This window comes from Anopheles marshallii, chromosome 3 (assembly GCF_943734725.1).
Source record: "Anopheles marshallii chromosome 3, idAnoMarsDA_429_01, whole genome shotgun sequence".
Taxonomy (NCBI): domain Eukaryota; kingdom Metazoa; phylum Arthropoda; class Insecta; order Diptera; family Culicidae; genus Anopheles; species Anopheles marshallii.
The window spans coordinates 33,009,001-33,024,605 of record NC_071327.1 but is presented as its reverse complement, the minus strand read 5'-3'; the positions used below and the strand labels follow the sequence as shown (position 1 = coordinate 33,024,605).

At 42.8% G+C, this 15,605-nt stretch overlaps 1 protein-coding gene across 1 annotated transcript; it reads left to right on the top strand.

Moving 5' to 3' along the window:
* Positions 1-1,223: 1,223 nt before the first annotated feature.
* On the top strand, positions 1,224-12,303 carry LOC128711793 (homeobox protein 2). Its single transcript, XM_053806680.1, has 5 exons — positions 1,224-1,293; positions 8,069-10,368; positions 10,669-10,768; positions 11,649-11,803; positions 11,932-12,303. Exons 1-5 carry the CDS (start codon positions 1,224-1,226, stop codon positions 12,301-12,303), a joined length of 2,997 nt encoding a protein of 998 aa, XP_053662655.1.
* The last annotated feature ends 3,302 nt before the right edge of the window (positions 12,304-15,605 follow it).

The following is a 15,605-nucleotide window of genomic DNA, read 5'->3' as shown; positions in this document are numbered from 1 at the left end:
TTCCAGATTTAGAAACAACGTAGAACGCAGAACGTGGAACAGCAGCCACCACACGATTCGTCGTAGAATGTTCCGTCAAATTAACAAACTGCGAAAGGTTCTATTTGAGCTCTAGTGCCTGCATCAGAAGACATACTGCAGTGGTGTCACTATTTCCCTTTGCGGGCATGCATGGATTCTTCACTCTATACCTAGAACATTGCGGATCATCGGACACTGCCGCATAGATATTTCGGAACGGATATTGAGTTCACTCTTGGGAGGGCTTGTGCAAATGTCGTCGGCATGCTCTCCCCAAGGGGCATAACGCTACTGGAATGTGTGCTATATCTACAAGTCGACACAAAAAAGAACCCCTTCTAGTACCCAAGCAGGAAAGGAACCTTCACCGTTTCTCAGTGGTGCTCTAAATCCTATATCCGGTGGGATTGAGTTTTATTTGAGTTCTAGTAGGGATTCTATCCGTGCTCCGAGTGGCGACCCCACAAGTGGAACGCCATTTTGGGAGGGAATTAAATAGCCCCAAGCGGCGTCGTTGGCCGGCCCACAGAAGGACGGTTTGCGTGTTGAGTTCTCTGAAACAGCTGCAGTCTGTCACAAGTGAAGTGGATTTTAATATTTCAGCAGGTTGCCTTCTTCCTACCGCTTTCTCTGTTTGTGTGTCTAAGAGTTTAATTTGTAATTGACTTCCGTTTTTTCTAAAAATGCATTTTAAACACTAATTTTCTCGTCCTACTTCTTTAGATATTTAGTGTGTCGAGTGATTTTTTTTGTGAACAGAGTTGTTGTGCTCTCGATTTTTCCCCATCCGAGGGTAGATAATTTGTTACTGCATAATCTCGTAAAGTTTTATGCAATTTAACCACGAAAGTGCAAAATAGTATGTGCGTGTGTTACACATGATAATCCGTATGAGTGTATGTTTGGTGTTTGTGAATAATAAATGGTGAGATAAGATTGGTACAGACGACAGCAGTGGGCCGTTTTATACATATATGCATCCTAATTTGGCCACGTCGTGCAACTTCGTTCCTGCAACGACGGCGAAGTACACGGCACGGTACGAACTGGTCATCGGAGCGGTGTGTTGTCATTAATATCTACGGTCTATCTACTTGCCGATACCGGATACCGGCAGCAGCACGGGCCAGATCGTTAGCGGCAAGTACCGCGAGAAGCTGAGACAGCGTGGCGATCTACTCTTCTGTCCCCGCGGTTGGAATATGGATAGAAGTGTAGATTCCATCGGTAGTTGCTCGCTTGACGTAGACGCTGATTCGACCGATTTTTCAGGTGAGATGGGAAATGGGAAGATTTATAACGTATCGAGCGTACAAGGTATCAGTAGGCACATTCCTCAATTATCGCAACATATAAGGAGTACTTAATTGGATTCCGAAGACTGAAATATAGTTGGATAATAATACAGTGATCCACCATCCAGTGAGTAAATAATCCACCAATCATCCAAAGACAAACAAGAATCAATAAATCTACACAAAACAAGGCAACCAGAGAAAGGGAATCACAAGTCTAGCAGGAATAATCAAGGCTCCGAGTATGAAACAACCTGTCAACATAGTAGTAAATCCAGAAATAAGATCATGATTAGCACTATGAACCATTAAAATTGGTTCTTCTCTGGTTCGCAATGTGAATGCGAGGGAATAGACAATACAAAATGGAAATCGAACTTTGTTGAAGAGTTGATTGATTGAGGCAATGAGATCCTCATTGAGGTATGAGATCCTGTCACATGTTTCTTGCACTGTACAAGATCTTTTTTTTCCTCCATAATACGCCAATCAAAAGAACTATTCTGAAACAGGCTAAACTATGTGAATAAGCGCTTATGAGTTCATGGCGTTTGTTTGTCGCAAACTTATCGGTTCTGCACTTGTTGTTTGTTGCTCTTAACAGCTATGGTCATTCCCGTCTTAATCTATTTTTGAAGTTTTATAGTTTAATTGACATAAAGCTATAATAGTGTGAACCACAAATCATAGTTTATGGCATTCTTAAGCTCACTTGCTTACGCCACTTAGAGTATTTCTGTTCACAAACTCGTAAACCCCGTGGGTGGTGGACGGACCATTTTCGATTCCGGAGTAAGCAGGAAACCATTTCTTCACGGTCGTATGGTGACCAAATGTGCTGGGGCCGGTTTCGTTCAAAAGCAGCGGCAAAACGTAACATTTATCGACGGGCGAAATTGGTTTTGTTGGCGGTCGTCGAATCTCATCCCCCGATAAGGATGTAACCGGCAAGCAACTTCGCGTGGACAATTGTGGCCCGGTTGTTTGTCGGTAGGGGTGACATTGAATTTTCTACCAACCAAACCGGTCGCTCCAACAGAGGCGCGGGTGTGTGAGATACATACGATGATAAATCAATGGGGCGCACACTGCCGAATGTTGACAATCGCAAACACAAACATCATATAAAAATGTCTCCGGCGAATATGGTACCGATTGCCAAAAATTGGTTCACCATCGTAAAGACGGCAACGATCGTTTGTTATTGCTGTTGAATTGAGGAATTGGTCCGCACCGCCCCGGAGGGGAGTCGGGGAAGGATAGGAACAAAACACTTGCTACATTAGAAATGGAAGTGAATGCGATACATCCCACGCATACAGTCAGCATATAGTCAGTCGCATAAAAAAGCTAGATTGGGACAGTGTTAGCGTATACCACACCATTTATCATTCTTCTTCTCCTTTAGCCCTCAGCGTCATGTGGACCGGAAACAGCATTACGACCGTGTACCGTCATCGTGTGCGCACACCTTTGGTAAAAGCACCGCGTGATCGCACGCTTTTGTGGTGGAGTATGTGGGATTGATTTCTTTTTTCAATATGTATTCCTACCCCGGTATGGATTTGTTTGACTCTTACTGGCTCAGTTAAGGCCGGCATTTAAAATGCGTGACATACACGTATACATATGAATCGGTGGAGGGTGAACATTTGTTATTGTTTCGTTTGGCTTTTTTTTTCTTTTGAGGGAAATTCAGAATGGCTGAAAAAATGTTGACAATACATCCACAAAACCCCTTTCCAACTGTAGGCGAAGGTCAATGTCAAACGGAAATTTAGTTTTTTACGCCTTTCGTTACCGTGAGGAGTTCTGACTTTTGCTTTTTTGATGATATTTCTTTCCAATTGGTTATTTGTACCGACACTGTACCATTGACTAAAGCTCGACAACAAATCGCTTTACCTTCATTTGTGTGGAAAAACCTTTCACCATTAATGGCGCTCACCAAACGAAGGTTCTATTTTGGCGGTCCCCGAAATCATGGAACCATGAACCATGGTGCCTCGCATGCAAATGGGGATGAAATTAGGTTTCCTTCCTATTTTGACCTGTTGCGACTTTGGTGACGATGAAGGATTGTTTTATGGCATGTCGAATAAATGCTGTTCGGGTTGAAGAAATTTGTGGGCGTTTGAGCATTCAACCTTCAAAGGATGGAGTCTTTTTGTTTTAGTCCTCCTCAATTGTCCGGTCTTGGATGTGAGTTGGAGTTCGCTTTCCTATCGTGTCAGATAGTCGTATATTTTGGTTTTCTTCCACCCGTAATGTGCTGGTTAGATGGATTTAATTATGCACGCATCTTGAGTATTTGCCCCTGAAATCTCAAGGACAAACAAACCTGTACGATGGGTTCTGTTCGAGACATTGTGTTTATCGAAGGAAGTGTCAGCAAAGCGTGTTATGCAAATAAGAATTGAAATATTTCGAGCGAGCGGCTCGAAAGAACTGGAAATTCGGATTGGGTTTTGTGGAAGAATTTAAAGGGCCTTCAAGATGAGCTATTTATTTTCATTTGGAGATTTCGTTCTTGGTGATATTTTAAAAAATAAGGAAATAAGCTAGTATTAAATATTGGGTAATTAATACCCCAGCTGAGTGATGTATATTCATTCTACAGGTATTCCGTTATTTTTGCACTGAAATACTTAATGTGTTTTTAATGAACTAGAAGGGCGTGCCGAGGCATCATTAGCAGAGTTCACACCAGCTGCTTCCTGAACTGAATGGGAAAATGCAATCACAAAAAAACAAGCACGCAAAACTAGCAAGATAATTAATGTTACTGCTACTTTTGAATATTTTAAGCAATAGCTTCAATGCAGTTACAGTCCATTTGAAGTTATACGAATGCTACAAAACTTTACCCTTTCCTATTTCTATTGGAAATAGACAGTCGTCTAATGCTCAGCTTCGGTGCATCCAGTCAACGGATCTAACGTAATTAAAGCCCTCCTATCGGTGTCCGGTTGCACATATCTCTGTAATACGTTTAGTCTACTAGTCCACTTTCCACTAGCACAATGTACTTCGGCTGTACGGCTCAACGCATGGGAAACGGTCGTTCGCTCAATCCATCCGTGGATGGAATCGCTTTAATCCAGTGCATCACCCACTCGACCCTCGATGAAGCCCTAGGCAATACAACCTCCTCACGGTGTGTCACTCCTCCGATTACTAGTCGCCGCCGAATATGTGCGTGAGTGTCGCGCCCGTGTCTGCGCGCACATTGCGCCGGCAATATACGCGTGAGTGTGTGTGTGCGTTGGTGTATACAAATGTCCGACGCCGACGCCTTCTGATGCTGTTCGCGGGATACTGCACGCCGCATTACTGGCCGGTCATACGACGCGAGTGGGTAGGTAATGCACCCAACAACCCCTTCAAGGTAAACACTCTGGGATGGACTCTGGACCATTTCCCTCCATCGTGCTTAATCCCTTGTACGGGCGCCTCCGTGTGACATTGCGTCATAGAAGAGCAGTCAAAAAAGGCGCTTCTGGGAGGTGTTCGAGGAACCGAGGGAGGGAGCTGGGAAAGAAGTGTCTGGCGGATGCGGCTGCAGTCTTTCGCGTGGTGATGGCTAAGGCCCCAACACACCACTACAACACGATCGCGTGCCTCGCGCGATGCGTTAGTGTGCGGTACTAGGGAGAGAGGGCTTCCTAGTGCCGCGCACCATCGGACAAGCTGCTCCAATGTGCGTTCGGCAGTCGGTCCGAACGGTCGTGTTGATTTCGGTGCCGAGTGATCGCGCACCGCCCTAGTAAAACCGCTGTTTTGGCTTTTCATCGAACAGTCAACGCGCTGTTTACTCACAACGTTGGGGGAATGGTGTTTAGTGTGGGTTTAACAGCATCATTTCATGTGTGTTGATAAAGGTTGAAATTGAAAGTGGAGTAGTCTTCTTATCACGATTCGGTACTGTTGTTGTTCCATCAAGTGCTGCTACAAAGTGATCGACATCGCCCGAGGTTGTATCAAACAAGTAGGTTAACAGGCGTGATGAGATTGAGTTGAATAGAAGATAAATAAATTGCAAATGTGCAACAACACACCGCATGCAAATCGCGCTGTGCGCGTATGGTAAAGTGGAATGCGTCGCAAATTGTTTGATAGTTTGAATTGGTGTGAGTGTATCGGTGGCCGGGAAACCAGTTCGCATGTGGCGTGCGCTGCAAGGAGAACAACGCGTCACGCATAGCTGTCCGCTGACGCAACGTGCGCGTGGTTGTGTCGCAAAAAGGTTTCTAGTAGCTCAGCTGGAAGGAACTTCCTTCGCTATACGGTCAAACCCGTGATCTGATTGCATGTTGCTGGGTAATAAGCAATCATTATCTGAGCCGAAAGTGCATAAAGAGTGGCGCATTTTTGTAGAATATCTTGCAATAAATCTCAAGTCCTCAAGTCTAGCTTACTATTTAGTGTGGATACAAAGTGTGAATGAAGTTTTAAATGTCGCATTCTCATGTTTAATACTTTATTCATCTTTCGGTGAAGTTGTAGAAAGGTTCCTAAAGGAGTTGCTAAAGTGTGAACCTGAATACCTCTGTGAGAATAGCAATATTTAGCTCCATTATACCCAGATGTCTACAGAAAAGAGAATGAAATGTCTAGATGCTTCTCAAAAGTCGTCATTAGTTGGCTTCCTACGTGCGTGTACTCTGTTGTGCTGTATAAATGGCTTGGCTGGCTGCAGTCAACACCTACTCATTGCGGCGATTGCATTTCGAATCGGCTACAATGTGGGCGGATATGGATTAAATGACGGTGGAGATTTGCTAGTGATGCTAATTTACAACCAACTTAGAAAGCGATGAACGAACTCTTGAATTTGTAAACGATCATCGACGGACGGCGTAGCAAGAAGCTGTATGTTAGCTAACAGTATGTTAGTTTACAGTGTTATTTAAAAGTCTAGACAGTAGCCGCAAGATGTTCTGTATTGCAAATGGCTATACAAATATTTAATTTGTTGTTCGTTGCGGTGACTCATCTGTTCAGCGAACAAGGCAATTTCTCTCTTCAATACTAGCCTATAACCACGATTGGTTTCATGTTGTGTTTGGTATGAGATAGACCCTGATAAAAAAAGGGAAGTTACCAGTGCATCGCTTCGTTTGTTGTGTTGATGTTGGTGGATTACTGTTGTAGGGCGGTGTAGTTGTTATCATGTTACTTTAGCACACCAAGCAACATGTGAAGGTTACCTCTTGTGTAAACATAATGCTTACATTCGATACGCAGTCTGAGCGCGACAGTGGCTAACGTAGCAAACAGCGAGTTATCGTACCCGTTTACCACTGCCGATCGATGTTTTTGTGTGCGCTATCTCTCTCGTGTTTATGGGTGTAGGCCCGCCATGCAATGTTCATGAAACGCTGATTGTGGTTCCTTGTTGTCTGAGGAGCGACGCTGTGGAGAGAGAAAATGCGTTACTACGAGAAATTGAATTAATCATGTTTTACTATAAGAGATTCTAAAAAAAAAGTTAAACATTTGAATGATAAGAGCAGCATGTTTGGAAAGTAAGGCTGGTTTGTGTTTGGCAACATTATACTGATAAGGGTTGATGTGGTGTGTATGTCGATAAGTTTGAAGCATTTCATTTTACCTAAACTTTTCAATTGTATAAATCCAATTAATTGTTTAATAATATGTTGAATTATCGTATAATTATTTATTTATCAACATAACGCTTTCATTAAATCACCTCTTCAAATGATACAAATGCTCAAATGATGTAGTGATACATCTCACGTCAAGTGAGAATTGAAAATGATAATATGTTACCAATCTGGCCATCAATTTAACACGCTTAACACTCTTGAAGTTTATCGGTCATGAACAACTCCACACACTTAAAAACAGGCGATAAACAGCAAAAGAGAGATGGTGTTTGTATGATCGATCTTAAGAAAGACTCGTTTATCAAAGTGATTTTGTGGCGAGCAATAGCACAAGTATTTTATCTACAGTACAATGACAGATTGAGCGACGGGCAAGTACCGGACACCGCATGAGCGCAATGATGGGCTATTTTATGAAAGACGATTATTTATGTTGTCCAGTAGTAGCAGTAGTCTAATCATTCATTCGCAAGAATGTGTCTAACGTTCTAAAGGAACATTCCCTGACATGCTTGCGTGGGAAAGTAATTAAAAGCTAATGTGTGCTTCAATATTGTATAAAACCATCACTTTCATGACCGAGCCACGTGCAGACCTTGGCGAAGCTCGATGGCATTGTAAAGGAATGTATTACAATAACATCGACCCTGGAACACGGAGTCCGGAGGCAAATGAGCAAATCTGCCACCTTGACACCCACTTGAATCGAACAGCGCGAAACACACTGACGCGTGCAGGACCTCTGGCTACGATATTTACGACACGCTTTTGTTGTGCATGTCCTTCTGGAAAGTATTTTAATGGCCTTTAACCATTACCCCGGTAGCCGTAAAGATATCAGTTGACTGCCGTCTGGCGTGTGGCGCAAAATTTACGTGCCAAGTGTTTCGCATGAAAGTGTGTATTGATTTTCTTAGTTTGATATTGAACCTGTAAATCGATTCGTAAATGCCTTGAGGTAGGTTCTGGACCGTCTGTCCCTGTAATCGATAGAGATGTTTCATGTTGGTTTATTATGTATATGTTTTAATGTTGTAATCGAGACATTTTTCTCTAATATTTTTGATTAATTCTCTTAATGTGTACTAACTTTTTTATATCTCTTTTTATCTCACCTCGCAGATACCTCCGGAGAGCTAAATTTCTTAACGCCAATTTCCGGCAAGGACATTACACGCGAATTTACGGCCGGCATCAAGGAGCGTTGTATGTTACCGGTAATTAACTGTCAGGCCGTCACGAGCGTTCTGGATCCGGTAACTGGTCACATCAGTACCGTGCTGACGACGACCACAGCCCCCAATTCACAACAGGCGCAGCAGCAACAACCCCTGCTTGGTGGTGACAGTTCGCCAACCGCAGCCACGAACAAGAAACCGAGCTATCTGAACCTAGCCTGCTGTGTCAATGGGTACTCCAACCTGACGACATACGATTCGAAACTCCGCCAGGACATTAACAAGTCGCGCGAAGTTTCCCCCAGCCGTCCTATAATTGCCACGCTGCATTACAACCGTACCGACTCCGGAACGGGTGGACATCTACTGACGGCTCCCACCCTGAGCTACGTTAGCATGAACAACACCATCAACAATAACAACAATTACAACAGCGGCAGTACAGCAGGAATCGGTGGTAATCGAATGCTCAAAATGAACGGTGCGGGTGTGGCAAATGGTGCCGGTGGTGGTAGGATCCGAGGATTGAATGGTTCAATCATTTCACCTCCCGGTGGTGCCGATATGACTGATAATGCGGCCGCAATCGGTTTGTACAATGGAAATGGCAGTTTTGTGAGTAGCATGCGAACGAAGGTTATTTCCTCGCAGTCACAAATCAGCAGTCACGCACGGGACGATGCTCAAACGCAGTTGATGACACCGAAGAAGAGTTTCATTCAGCAACGTGTCGAAAAGTTGTATGGTGCGAGTGATGTGGTGGTGCTCAACAAACAGAACTACAGCAGTAGCGAACGAAAGTACCTCAATAACATCGCGAATGAAAACAATGGTGGAACGCCGTTAAAGATGGCACATCAATCGATTGGGAATGGTGCAGCCCGGAACGGTGTAGCAAACGGAGCCGGTGGTCTGCATGTGACGAATGGAGCTGGTACCAATGGTTCTGCGTTTGTTTCTGTGGATGAAAACAGACAAATCAACGGCGAAGGACACGTCGGTGAGGATGCGGATGTTGATTCGTTACCAGTGTTGCGACATCTACGACCAGAGTTTCGCGCACAGTTGCAAATTTTCTCACCGAAAAAAGTACCGAAATCGTCTCCAAATCGTACGGTAACCGGTAGTGGTAATACACACATCTCCTTAAACAGCAATGGCAATGTGACGCATGCAAATGGAAACGCTGCAGAAGAAAATGCGAATCTGCTGCTACACAAGGTATCGAAACGGCATCAGCAATCGAATGGCAATAGTTACATCGATCACTTTGAACAGCTTAGTCTATCGCGGGAAGAACAGATGCAAGATCTCCGCAAGAATCCGTCCGATGATGGTACGCAGCGATCGGTGATGAAAACTGCTCAACTAGATTCACATACTACACGCTCCACCACTACCAACGGAAAGGGACCGTTGCCGAGCAATGGGCGGCATACTGAGCACGAACAGAAGGAAGATGCGCTGAAAACAAGCAACCGTCACCATAGTAACACTAGTACGCGCTCCGCAGAGCTAAAGCATACTGACGCAACAGAGCAGCATCACGAAACGTCACAGTGCTACCGTTCTGACAGCGTGTCGTCGTCGTCGGTATCGTCATCAACGGTGATAGTAGAGTCGAAGCAGCAACACTCGCTGGTAGTAGTGTCATCGTCGGTTAACTTTGACGGTAACGGTGTTGGTCGTATGTCGACTTCCGATGGCAATAGCGCCGCCATTGCCACCGTCACCACAACCGTACCTGACGAGCAGAATGCGACTACCGTCGCCACGAGTGTGAACGAAAACGGTGAGCAGAACGGTACCGGACTAAGCAACCACAGCAATAATAACGCTAGTGAAGGGTTAGCAAACGTACCGGTTGCAGTGTGTACGACGACGGTGGAAAACGGCATTGTTGATAAATCGGGCAGTGGTGAAATTGTAAATTGTGATAGTAACACCCAGCTGGTTACAGTGGACAGTATGCGCACCGTGAACGGCGGCACCAGTACGACCGCAGTGGATAGTGCGCCCGTCGTGAAGCTGACGATGGCCGCAGCGGAAGAGAATATGCAATCAAATGGCAAACCACCAGCATCAACGTCCTTATCCGAAGCAACCACGAATGGCAGCAACGGCAATGCTAGCAACAATAACACCGTTCTAGACGGCAACCATTTCCTGCGCATCTTGAAAACCGAACAGAAACGGCTTCGAACAATGGCTGACGTTTTGGAGGGTGAAATTAATCAGTTAAAGGTACGGTACAGAGTGTGTAAAGGTGCTTGTGGTAAGCTGTGGTAAAAAGTGTTTTGAGATGCATGCGGCGGTGATAACTTATAATAATCATTTCACATCACAACGTGACACTTTTCATTACGCATTTCCTCCTACCTGAGAACATAACCCTAGGTGTTCTCTATTTTCATATCTGTCACCTGTATCGCGCAACTCAATACGGTTGCGTTTGCGGCGTATATTTTTGTTATTTTTTCACTCCGCATCCCATTCAGAGGAACATTTCGTTTGGCAGCTGATTAGTTTTGGTTTTAATTTTAGGCTGACGGTGTTGTGCTGGGAGAGGACATAAACGGATACATCCTCGCTGCCGTTGGCAAGGCGCGTCTGCTATGCTCGCAAAAAATGAAACAATTTGAAGGTTAGTATTTGGTGATATTTACAAAGTGTGGGAAAGACACCGGTTTGTTTTGAGAACGTTTTATTAAAGGTTTAGTTCTCTAGTACTCTTCTAAGAATTAAACCCTGCGTTTAATTACAGTTAGACATTTTTTCCTGGTCACGTGCCTAGAAATGATTGTTTGAGCTTTATGGATAACGATCGATAGATTAACACTTGTTTCTGATAAGAAACATTACGAACAATTATACGTAATTTTGTACGTTACGTCGTACATGACGTTGCAATTGATAAGATAGATTATAAACATTTGAGCAAAACGCTTCTTTATCATTTTTTGTTACTAGTACTTGGGCCTGTTATACCCGGGATAAGGTATCCTTTCACTGTTTGGGGAAGGAAATGTATGCAGACTAATAGGTATTATACTTTAGAATAAGATTCCAATCGATCTTGGCAATACGGTCAATATTCGATATTTCACACACTCGTATTCCCTACCAAAGTATTGTCGCCAAGAAGGCATAAACCGTTTAAAGCAAAGCTAAAACGAAAAATTCCATCGTTCCGTAAATAGTTGGGTAATGAAAGGCGATGGCCATCACCATCAAAACAAACAGCGCTTGTTGATTGCTTGTGTCGAATCTACAATCATTTCCTTCTTATATTTGTCCTCCCTGTTCGTGACCATCTTTTACGCTATGCTTTTTCGCATTCATTACAACCACCGAAGGTGATTGGAATGTGTTTGTTTTGTTTAGCATATAATAAAGCTTATAGGAAAACAGTGTGAAGCTATGAAGAAGATTATAAATTAGTGTTATACGAATCTAATCAATATACAGTATACGTCTTGTAGTAACACTAATTTCTTATTCATTTTTTATTATTCTACTTTTAGACTTGTGTTACACAAATCTGAACCAATCACCGGACGAAAAGTTCCAAACGACGGGTGAAGATTTAAGAGGATTCTGGGACATGGTGATGCTACAGGTAAACAACGTTGATGCCAGCTTTGACGAAATTGATTCGTTCCGGAAAAATGGTTGGAGGGTAAGTAGAATGCCGAATGTGCCGGTTCGGCCGGTTCGGCCGGTATTGAAATGCTTCGCAAATGTGGAGCCCACGGTAGAGAGAGAGACAAATTTGATTCATTTCCATCTTGGTTTCATTCATTGTAGAAGCCAATTCCAAAGAGTCCACCGCTGGCGCAAGCTCGCAATGGCACAGCACCACCCCGTACAAAGTTGGTGAAGCGTCCGTACAAAACGCAGACAAACGCATCAAACGGTGGTTCCACCGTGACAGACGGCAGCAACGGTGTCGAAGCCAAAAAGGCGTCCGCCGCGCTGGCGGCTGCGAAACGTGAAGCACAGCGGAAGCAGCTAATGGAAATGAAACGTAAGCAGAAGCTGGCCCACAGCCAACAGCAGGCGGCTGTGGAAATATTTGCTCCATCGGGTGAGGAACAGCCAGCACAGAACGGTGATGACAACACGAACTGCACTACTTCAGTAGTGACCGCATCTTCGCCGCTGGTCGATACGAGTTGATCTCGTGCATCAGTACGATTGCTTTAAGCTTGTTCCATCACACTCACACTAATACCTGACAAAAGTGCTGCTCATTCAAAGAGGAATAGCATCATCTATATGGAAGAAGCCGAAATAATCAGCGGACGTAAGATGGGACAAGATCACTACGTGAGCAAAATTGACTAGGTGAACGAGTTGTTTATTTTGTAAATTTACTACACAGAACTGAATTTATGATTGACATTTTCGTTAAGTTTCACGCCGAACGATATGCTTCGGATGTTCGCCACTAAAACGCCCGACTATGACTTAATCACCTCATCAACCCATCATTGTACGGGCTGGTTCTCGGATCGCTAGTAGGAAAATTTTGCCCTCCACACTGGTCAATACTGGCAAGGTTGTGGAATCTTTTCCATTTCCACCAGAAGCGACGGGTTAATTGTCGTTGACCCAAGCAGCAAAACAGAAAATCTGAACCAAGACAAAACTGTAGCGAAAGAGAGAGAACGTACACAAATTGTGATTGTTTTATACAGTTTTTTTTTATGATCGAATATTATAACTAGATTATTACTCTTGTTATTGTAAGTACTATTTTTACATATAAAATGTCATGAATTGATTTTATAAAACTTCGAATGAATTCACCAACTCTCAGACAATGTACTGCATACTGGATGGAGAACGATTTAGAACGCGAGTGCGAAATGATTAACGTAAAGGCAGATATACAACATCAATATGCCATTAATGAATGGGTTGCAGTTCAAGTTAAAGAGCGGAATACAAACGAACGCACGCAAGGTGAAAGAGAAGAAGTTTTTTTTGTGGTTACAAACGATAGCAAGTAAAGAAAGGAAAGGGGCTAACTAAGCAGCAAAAGGTAACAACAAACACACTCTCAAAGACAAGCTCATGTAGTACATATAAAGCTGCTGTAGAAGATTATTTAGGGTATGTTATCATCCGCTCCCCATCTTCTCCTGTCGTACGCACGTGTTAACTATTATTTTTAAAGAGAATCCTCGCTTCCGTTGCGAACTATTAACAAAAATAAATCCATTTATACTACATTGTACATGAATGAAGCAAGGAAAAACAACAAACAAATCGAAACGTAAGATGAGAAGAATCTCTATTTATTAACAAACGATAATCGAAAATCATTTATCTATTGCTAATAACTATTATTATAACTACTCTATTACTACTGTTTAGGCGTGTCTGTTGCTTACTTCTGGTTGGAATGGAAATGGGAAGATATCCCATTCCACCTTGAGTTGCTTTTTGCATTGCTACATCGGATAGAAGAATTAGACGAAGGTGGTGTTGTAACACATGCCTTTTTTCCAGAATGGCTGTTCAGTTGCATAGAGGATTGGTCCTCTTCTGAATAGATACACATTATTCATACGAGCTTAAAATGCCTTTTCGTTTGCGAGAAATAGCTTCCTCCAATCATTTTACAGTAGTGAAATACCCTCGTTCTATGAGATTGTTGCTTAATATTGCTTACCTCCAGATATAGTGCTTACACTGCGAATGCTAACGTTTATGAGTTTTCGATTTCTTTCTCTTTTGCTTGCTCGCTGATCTATTTTGTAAATGAAAATCATTATTACTTTTTGTTATGCAAATCGTGATAGCAGGTAGAGAGAGAAAATGGAAAACGGAGACACATTATTTTCGAAGCCGTGCGTGCTGAAAAAAGACGAAACAGAAACCAAAATCGAATACATACACCCAAACACACACATGAACAGCGTCAGCGAAAATTTATCCACTGAGCGAGTGCCTTATCGATATCGTTCTTGAAAATTATAGAAAGCATTGTTGCGCGTAGCATTCATGAGTACAAAAAATAATGTATGCTTTTTCGTTCGTTTATCATCCGTCACGTTTTGCATTGATGGTATGCGACACAATCGAATAATTGAATTTTTCCTCTTTACTTTTGTATCGTGATCAGGTTTTTGATCAGTTATATGTTCTTTTATTTCATGCATTAACATTCAACACGTATTCTATCGCTCCACGGGCGATAAATAGAGGAGGAACATGCATGCATAGAGCAAATATACACGCATTACAAGCAAACAAATATATTTTGAAGCGGCTCAAATCGCACTAATCTAGCGGAAGAATGGAAAATAAAGCAACACAAAAGTCATTACAATTATACAAGTACAGTGCGCACTCAATATGCATCATCCCAGCGTGGTGTTCCGATACTACGGAGTGGGAATTTATGTCGTAAACCTACCACATACCATGCCAGGAGCGTGCGTGATGTATGAAAAAGATGACAACAACGAGAAACAAAACAATTAATGTTCGGTACGTAAGAGAACAAAAGCAACAGCAAAAAAAAAACCCAGAAGCGATTGTTTAGTGCGCTTCTTTGCGTTTATTTTTCGATTTGGGCAGTTTTTTGCACAGATTTTACAGCAATTTGAGAATAACAAGAGTCGTAGTCAGTTGTAAGACATACTTATTATATGTAAGCAAAAAACACGATAAAACATTCAATGGTAGGATAAAATGAATTAAACAAACACTAAGAACACGATAATGGAGAAGTGTTAATCAGAGTTGTAATAGAATTTGAAAAAGGGGAAGAACAGAAGAGAAAACAACAATACCACCAATGTTAAACACATATTAAATCATTAAATACACACAAACACACAGCAGACAAGCGAGCACAAGCGGGCGCCACAAACTTTTCACACACATTTTTAATGTAACAAAACACACTCCACTGGGTGGAAGATCACGCGTAGGATTAGGTAATTGCCGAATTCAAAAGCTCTGTGCAGCTTTCAATAGCTGGTGCTTTTAATATGCAGATGGTGCTGTTTGCGACGCTCACACATGCGGACACAACTGGAACGAACGAAGTGGGCGCGAAATCTATTTAACGTGAAGTATATAAACGGTTCCTTCTTGCTTATGTGTAGATGTCAACAAAAACATATGGCGTCCGAAAGCGCGTCAAAAGTAAAACAGAAAACACTCGAATTGATTGGAATAAATCGTTCAACCAAATATGGTTCCAATGTCTCTTGCTTACGGTTCTGCGCTTGCAAATAGCAAGAGCTTTTATTTTAAAAGTTTCTTCTTTTAGTAACAGTATAGTTTCCCACGTAGATCCTAACTCTCTCATAGCATTACATTTAGCGTATTTCTGGTTGACTGGTTGGTTTAAAAACTAGCACAGCGACATACATGCGGCAAGTCTGATGATCGCTTCTCACGGACGGCAGAGGCTGTGTAATCACAGTTGTATACGTTCGGGGTCGTTCGCCAACATGCGC

What these genes read in the sequence shown, in the direction of transcription:
- LOC128711793 (XM_053806680.1), top strand. Translation starts at nt 1,224, where the DNA reads ATGGATAGAAGTGTAGATTCCATCGGTAGTTGCTCGCTTGACGTAGAC. An exon ending in TGATTCGACCGATTTTTCAG is followed by an intron (nt 1,294 to 8,068) that starts GTGAGATGGGAA and finishes CTCACCTCGCAG; the next exon opens with ATACCTCCGGAGAGCTAAAT. An exon ending in GTGAAATTAATCAGTTAAAG is followed by an intron (nt 10,369 to 10,668) that starts GTACGGTACAGA and finishes TTTTAATTTTAG; the next exon opens with GCTGACGGTGTTGTGCTGGG.